General features: G+C 39.5%; 1 protein-coding gene across 7 annotated transcripts; it reads left to right on the forward strand.

The window, feature by feature from the left end:
- Nucleotides 1-221: 221 nt before the first annotated feature.
- LOC103654545 (60S ribosomal protein L11) lies at nucleotides 222-6,496 on the forward strand. 7 transcript variants are annotated; one of them, XR_004857933.1, is made up of 10 exons: nucleotides 234-734; nucleotides 821-1,091; nucleotides 2,292-2,359; nucleotides 2,446-2,559; nucleotides 3,078-3,185; nucleotides 3,610-3,652; nucleotides 3,738-3,933; nucleotides 5,446-5,500; nucleotides 5,576-5,770; nucleotides 5,961-6,496. XR_004857933.1 is itself a non-coding variant. In XM_035967511.1 (6 exons), exons 2-6 carry the CDS (start codon nucleotides 2,324-2,326, stop codon nucleotides 3,935-3,937), a joined length of 501 nt encoding a protein of 166 aa, XP_035823404.1. In that variant the 5' UTR covers nucleotides 222-734; nucleotides 821-2,323; the 3' UTR covers nucleotides 3,938-4,139. The 7 variants fall into 7 exon arrangements, 1 of the variants encoding a protein (XP_035823404.1); XR_004857935.1 differs by adding an exon at nucleotides 4,589-4,696 and having other exon boundaries at nucleotides 222-734; nucleotides 821-2,359; nucleotides 5,467-5,770; XR_004857934.1 differs by having other exon boundaries at nucleotides 222-734; nucleotides 821-2,359; nucleotides 5,467-5,500.
- The last annotated feature ends 1,500 nt before the right edge of the window (nucleotides 6,497-7,996 follow it).

The raw sequence follows: 7,996 nt of genomic DNA on the forward strand, positions 1-7,996 counted from the left end.
CCAATTACCGGTAGAATTTCTCGTTCCCGCTACTGATCAGGAAACGAAAACGGATTTGGTTTTCAGTGTATTTTGATTTAGAATTTTAAAATATAAGAGTTAAATTTTGGTCAACAAAACAACATCAAAATATGTAAAATGAAAATGCAAACTTTCCTAGGTGCGACGATGTTGCAAAAAAACCCTAGCTGATTTTATGAAAACACAAAACGCTCCTCCGCATCTCAAACCCTAGGCTTCTCAGATTTCCTCACCCCTCATCTCTCCTCCCGTGCCGTTGCCTCGCATCGTCATCTTCCTCCGTGTGCTGCCGCTACCGCGACCCCCCTGCCTGCTCGCCTCCACGGCCACACGGAGGCCCCCCTTGTTGCTCTCGGTTCTCACTCCTCTCTTTTTCCTGTGTTGTCGCCCCGCCCCCATGGTCTTCTTCCTCGTGCCAGCACCGGCCCTATGCCCCCTCCTTGCTCACCTCCATGGCCTCACGGAAGCGGACCTTGCCGCGAGTGGTTCTCAGTTCTCCTCACCTCCTCCTCTCTCCTTTCAGGATATGTCTTGCCACCACCGGCGTCGCTGGCGCCGGCCGTCCACGCAACCTAGACGCGAGAGCTGGCGCTGGCCGGAGCTGCACAAGGTGTCGCTGCTGGAGCAGCGGACGACGGCGAAGGCGCTGCAGCAGCACCTGGTGCTGGCGCTACACTACTTCTTCCCCATCTTCTACAAAATCAAAATAGCAGGTACTTGTCACGATTTCTAGTGTGTTTCTTTGAGGAATTCACCTTTCTATTTGAAGAACATCACTAATCGAGTTTATTTTTCTTAGTTTCAAGTACCAGATGATGCAAGGCTTTCAGCCAGAAGCCCAGAAGTGTAGCTGTTCTCTGAAATCTTTGCCAAAAGGTTAATTTCATTCTGCCTTGCATGCTACCTGTTTAGCATGATCGTTAGTTTATTCGCTAACAAAAAACTTTGCTGAATGGATGACTTCCTTCTGAGAAGACTGAACTGAATAATTATGTCAAAGTTGTTTTAGTAGTTTGGATGACCAGCAACATTTGCACTTGTCCATGCTGATGGCACTACAACATTCCTAGGTAAGGCCTTAAAGTTCATCAAAGATTATGGTAAATCCTTTTTGCATATTTTAATAATTCAGTACATGTTTGTTAAGATAATGGCTGTAGTTTTCTCAAGAGATGTGTGGAGATGTGTCTAGCATATGATTAAGGTATAACAGTATAACACAGTTTCAGTGTCTACACTCAATCCATCCACTTGGCTTTGTTTGGTTGATATCTTTTTGTTCTTGCATAATGGATTAGTTCATGGATGGCATCTCGATTTTGCTCTGTGCAAATGTGTGGTGGTACACACTTCACAACATAGTTACATCATTGAAGAGAATCGTGACTACAATGAGTGGAACTGCACTATCACTATAGGTCTATAGCAATAGAGTTATGAAGGAACTTTATCATTCACTGACTCACAATTGCTGCATGTTTTATATAATGAGTTTTTGGTTGATGGAGCTCGGGTTGTGGGTAATAGATGCATCCAGTCAGATCGTGTTCACTTGGGAAAGGGTACATGGATTTTGTGCTGAACACAAACTTACAAAGGCACATGTCTTAACTCTTAATACAAGTTTTTGCTTAATGAGTTCATGTGAGTACCAATGTTCATATCAAACTTTGGTGAATATTCACCTTTCGCATAACAATTCTTAGTTTCAATAGATTAGCGTGTTTCATGGACATGGAATGGAGAAGATCTACCCCCTCCTGATACATGTGTACTGCCTGGCACGCATGTTGTTATTGCATCACTGAGCAGGAAGTTCCCTTTTCAGGTCTATAAAGAAAGTGTGCAAGTTCTATTCTTCACTGTTTTTTGGCTACATTTACTGAAATATGACCTTTGTTCATATGATCTACTGATAATTCTTCGACCTTTCAATTTCACAAAACTGGCAACTATTTTTATGCTCTCCATCCTACCAAAAGTATACATTGTCTTTCTACTACTTAGACCTGGGTATGAGCAAGTCTGTTGCATTTCTATTCTGTCAACTACTTATACATGCACTACATTATGTATTTAACTTTTAAGAAGATCAAGCAGATGTTTGGTAATCAAAGCACTTGTTTTTGATAGAGACATGCATTCTTTTTCCTTAAATTGATTTTAAGGTACCGAATAACTAAGGGTTTCTTAAGTAGGAGCAAGTGAACTAGTAAAAATGTGAAATTATTTATTCTGAACTGCTAACTCTGTATTGTGATGACTTGCAGGCTCCTTGATGCCATAAAAGAATATTACTGAAATGCCTTCTGCTTGTTCATTCGATTCACATATATTGGTTCGTGCTATGTCCCCTTATTGTTGTTTTTGTTTTTGTCAAGATTCATGGTAAATTATCTAATTGAAATAATGTTCCAATCTTAGGGTGCACCCATAAGGCGAGGGCATCTATCACAAAAGTCTGTCATGAAGCGAAAGAGATCTTCAAAGAGACAAAAGGCCAAGTTGGTCATGGAAAGCTTGAAATTTTATTGCATGGTAATTAGTACTGCTTAATAAACCTTCAATTCTTGTGCTCCTCCTTTCTAGTTTTTTATTTTGTTCTGGCTGTAAAGTAAACAACAATATTCTCTGTTTGACATTTGAGATCCCTAACATTAAGACCATGTCATGGACTTCTCAGGCCAACTTTGTTATGCACTTGGCAATAAAATAAAATAAAATAAATGTGTCCATTCATCCAAAGTGCAGGTAACTGTTTTATTCAGACATATATGATTAATCATCATTCATCAATATGTGAACTCCATTGAGCAAGTATATTGTAAAGTCAGAACTAAAAAGAGGAACATTTGGTTCCACCATTTCACCTTATTTTGTACTAAGGGGAAGTATTTAGAGATTGAATTGATGGCAATTACTTCAGTCTTTAAACCTGTTATTAGTGTTGATAATGTTGATTCCATTCAGCTCTGTTTTTTTCTGCCCACTGAATCATTCGTTCCTCGCGCGTGTGCGATTCTGACGATGTGTCATGGTGGTGCCTGCGATTTCAGGCGTCGGAGAAGAAGCAGTCGAACCCGATGCGGGAGATGAAGGTCCAGAAGCTCGCGCTCAACATCTCCGTCAGCGAGAGCGGTGATCGCCTCACCCGCGCCGCCAAGGTATATATGCCCATTCCCCAGAATACTTCTCTGTAGGTTCTACCTGCTGTTTCTTTCAGTTCGTTCCGCGCTCGTGTGACCTAGAGCAAATGTGTTTGAGTCGCATCTAGTTGTGCTCCACTAGTCCACTTCCATTTTTGATGAGAATTAGTTCTGCACTGCAGCCTAATCTCAGCTCCTCAAGCCGTCCAATCTCCTGTGTTGTTGACACCACTTAAATTGTGCCATCCAAATGCTAAGTAGTAATATGATTGTTTTCAACATTAGCTGTGGTTAGTTATTGTTCCCATAATTTCAATTATAGACTGATCAATGGTCCCAATTTTGCTTTTATTTCTTAGGGCTAAAATGAGGCTTTTCTTTGTCGCCTATTGATATTGTTCACACTGAACTGTTGCTCTAACCTATGTTTGTTGTTAATTAGGTACTGGAGCAGCTGAGCGACCAGTCACCGGTATTCTCCAAGGGTAATTTTCTTATACCTGACGTTATCAATGTGTAGTGTGGTCCTGGATTTATGATGGTCGTAGCAACCATGTTGTGACATTGCAGCAAGGTACACTGTGAGGTCGTTTGGGATCCGGCGCAATGAGAAGATCGCATGCTATGTGACGGTGCAGGGTGAGAAGGCAATGCAGCTGCTGGAGAGTGGCTTGAAGGTGAAGGAGAACGAGCTGCTGAGGAGGAACTTCAGTGACACTGGTTGCTTTGGATTTGGTATCCAAGAGCACATTGATCTTGGCATCAAGTAAGATGATCTCATGTCTTATCGTAAATAATTTGAATGAGGCCTGTTTGTTTTTGTGAACGGGTGTTTTATGATGGGCATTGTTGCTTGCCTGTAAGCAGGGGAAAAGATATGTAACTTTGTATTCATGTAGCCTGTACCCGCTATGGTCACTACGTACTGGGATAGCTTAAGGCTAAGTTCTTAATACAGTTTATAACCATGCATGTGATCGATCTATCAGAGATTGAATAGCTCGAATATGGTATTGCTGACATGTTGCACCCCCAAAGTCATTGAACTTCTTTGTTGAATTTGGGATGGACAGTGGATATCACAAAAAATATACATCCAGATCATCCAAAGTGCAGGTAACTGTTTTATTCAGACATATATGATTAATCATCATTCATCAATATGTGAACTCCATTGAGCAAGTATATTATAAAGTCAGAACTAAAAAGAGGAACATTTGGTTCCACCATTTCACCTTATTATGTACTAAGGGGAAGTATTTAGAGATTGAATTGATGGCAATTACTTCAGTCTTTAAAACTATTATTAGTGTTGATAATGTTGATTCCATTCAGCTCTGTTTTTTTCTGCCCACCGAATCATTCGTTCCTCGCGCGTGTGCGATTCTGACGATGTGTCATGGTGGTGCCTGCGATTTCAGGCGTCGGAGAAGAAGCAGTCGAACCCGATGCGGGAGATGAAGGTCCAGAAGCTCGTGCTCAACATCTCCGTCGGCGAGAGCGGTGATCGCCTCACCGGCGCCGCCAAGGTTTATATGCCCATTCCCCAGAATACTTCTCTGTAGGTTCTACTTGCTGTTTCTTTCAGTTCGTTCCGCGCTCGTGTGACCTAGAGCAAATGTGTTTGAGTCGCATCTAGTTGTGCTCCACTAGTCCACTTCCATTTTTTACGAGAATTAGTTCTGCACTGCAGCCTAATCTCAGCTCCTCAAGCCGTCCAATCTCCTGTGTTGTTGACACCACTGAAATTGTGCCATCCAAATGCTAAGTAGTAATATGATTGTTTTCAACATCAGCTATGGTTAGTTATTGTTCCCATAATTTCAATTAGAGACTGATCAATGGTCCCAATTTTGCTTTTATTTCTTAGCTGTGTGAATAACTCGAATATGGTATTGCTTTGGATTTGGTAGCAGCCAGCAAGGTTGTTCAGGCTTGAGTAGGTCGATGAAGTGGTTTTGCAGAAGTTTTAAGTCCCCATTTTCTGACCAAAACGGAACTGATGGTGGGGCCAGTCCGATCCCCTTATCAAAGCCAGTAGTCACATAGCAGAAGTAGACCATTCAAGTGCTCAGGTGTCTTTCTCTTTGTGGCTTACAGGCTATCATCAGCACAACACCTTACTCATCTCCTATCTTCTGTTTTAAACTATATTATGTAAACAGTGCAAGTGATGAGTGAAGGGTGACTAATAGGCTTCTTTAATCAGCACTGCAGTATCTTTTGTTGAATTAACCTATACTCACTTCATTTTATTTATATAATACAGTCCATTTAGCAAATTTTGTTTGATGTGCAGTGACACGACCTTGACAGTCAATATGCTCTTTCAGGTTATTTTCTCCTGAAACCACTTCTTTTGCCATCTCCTAATGTTATGGTCCCAGTTACATCTCCATTCATTGCAGGAGATGGTCCCAGTTACTTTACATGGTTCTGTTGGACACAATGAAGCCATCCAGATATGCTATTAAAAATCCTGCTAGTCATTATGGCTTTAAACTGTACCATGTCTGTTCTATTTTCAGCTAGGCAGAGCATGTTCTATTTACAGCAGGCCAGCAGACACCAGGCAGTAATGTGATGTATGAGTCAATTATCAGGTGACAAAATGGTTATGTTTAATCATGCATGTTTTCTTCCTGGCTCTCTATGTTTCTTTGAGGCATTCAACTACTTGTAGTATCAGTGCATCACTGATATGTATATATGTGTTGATGTTCGTCATCCAAGATCAAATACATCCTGCTAGGTCATTACTTGCTAATGTGCATCTGATTTTGCTGTTGCCAGGATGGAAATGTTTTTTGGCAGCTTTCTCAGTGAATCAGTATCACCGCAGAACCTTTTTGGACACCTAGATGTCGAGAGATGCCCATTCCTGAGGAATATCAATGGAGCTACAACCTTTTCCCTCTCTTCTGCTTTGCCAGTAGCTGCTCAAGGAGGCAAGGGTCCAATTTTTGAGGAAGGGTCAGGCTTTGAGTCAGCATTCAAGCTTTTTCATGGCCGAGATGGAATAGTTCCCCTTTCAGAAAGATCATATGTATCTGATGAAAACCACAATGAGAGCATTGACGTCAAGTTATATACTTAGTTAGGCTCAATTTAGAGTACACTTATGTAGAGTACACTTATTTATATTGAACTGTCGGAGTTCATACATATGTATTAAGTTATATACTTAGTTAGGCTCAATGTTAGCACAAACAGTTGATGAGCAACTTTAAATTTAGAATACACTTATGTATGAGTTATTTGACAATGCTTATTTATGAGATATTGAATGTTATTTATCTATATTATATTAATTATAGTGTTATTAAATATATGTATGTATTTTTCTCTTTTAAATTATTATAATGTGGTAATTTAAGAATATACTGCCAAGTAAGTCGTTTCAAATCTTAATAAGACATTTCTCAAAACGTCTAATATCAGTCTCCTAAATAAGACGGTTTTTAAAACGTCCAATATCAGTCTCCTAAATAAGATGGTTTTTCTGTTGCGAGTGTCTGTTATTATAGGCTATTCTAGTCAGTTTGAAACATACTTTGTGACTTATAATGTTCGTATTTTCGACAGTTCTTTCGAAGAAGTGTCTTAAACAAAACCTAATGTAAGACGGTTTAATGGACAAAATGACGTAACAAATTCCTTTTTTAGACGGTTATAAATTAAAAAATGTCTTATTTAATATCTTTTAAGACGGTTTATAACCATCTTAAAAACGGAACATCTTTTGCGACTCCATCAAATTTGGACACATCATAAGCGTCTTAATAACTAAAAATTAACCGTCTCATATAACACGATTTGTAGTAGTGGCAATCACCTTCTTATCCTTTCAACAAATAGCAAAGGAAGCATTGCAAGCATGATAAATTGTAGAAGGTTCATTAATTTTCCTAGCAACATTTCTCCTAGGCATATGATGAATGACATTTCTCCTAGGCATATCTCTACCATGCACATAGGAAGAACTTGAAGCAAACATTGCATTTGAACCATAAGCATTACAACTCCTATCATAATGAGCATTTCTAGAATATTTCTTATTACCATAAATGAAAGCATGATTCTTTTGACTACTATTAGACATAGGAGCCTTCCCTTTCTCCTTGGCGGGAATGGGAGCCTTATGACTTGTTAAGTTCTTGGCTTCTCTCTTAAAGCCAAGCCCATCCTTAATTGAGGGGTGTCTACCAATAGTGTAGGCATCCCTTGCAAATTTTAGTTTGTCAAATTCATTCTTGCTAGTCTTAAGTTGGGCATTAAGACTAGCCACTTCATCATTTAACTTTGCAATAGAAACTAGGTGTTCACTACAAGCATCAACATCAAAATCTTTACACCTATTGCAAATTACAACATGTTCTACACAAGAGTTAGATCTATTTGCTACTTTTAGTTTAGCATTTAAATCATCATTTACACTTTTTAAACTATAAATGGTCTCATGGCAAGTAGATAGTTCACAAGAAAGCATTTTATTCCTTTTGACTTCTAAAGCAAGAGATTTTTGTGCCTCTACAACTTTATCATGTTCTTCATACAAAAGATCCTCTTGCTTTTCTAACAATCTATTCTTGTCATTCAAGGCATCGATTAATTCATTAATCTTATCAATCTTAGTTCTTTCTAAGCCCTTGAATAAACTAGCATAATCTATTTCATCATCGCTAGATTCATCATCACTAGAAGAAGCATAAGTAGTCTTTCAAGTGTTTACCTTCTTCTCCTTTGCCATGAGGCAAGTGTGATGCTCGTTTGGGAAGAGGGACGATTTGTTGAAGGCCGAGGCGGTGAGTCCTTCGTTGTCGGAGTCG

The sequence above is a fragment of the Zea mays genome, chromosome 4 (genome assembly GCF_902167145.1).
Source record: "Zea mays cultivar B73 chromosome 4, Zm-B73-REFERENCE-NAM-5.0, whole genome shotgun sequence".
NCBI lineage: Eukaryota > Viridiplantae > Streptophyta > Magnoliopsida > Poales > Poaceae > Zea > Zea mays.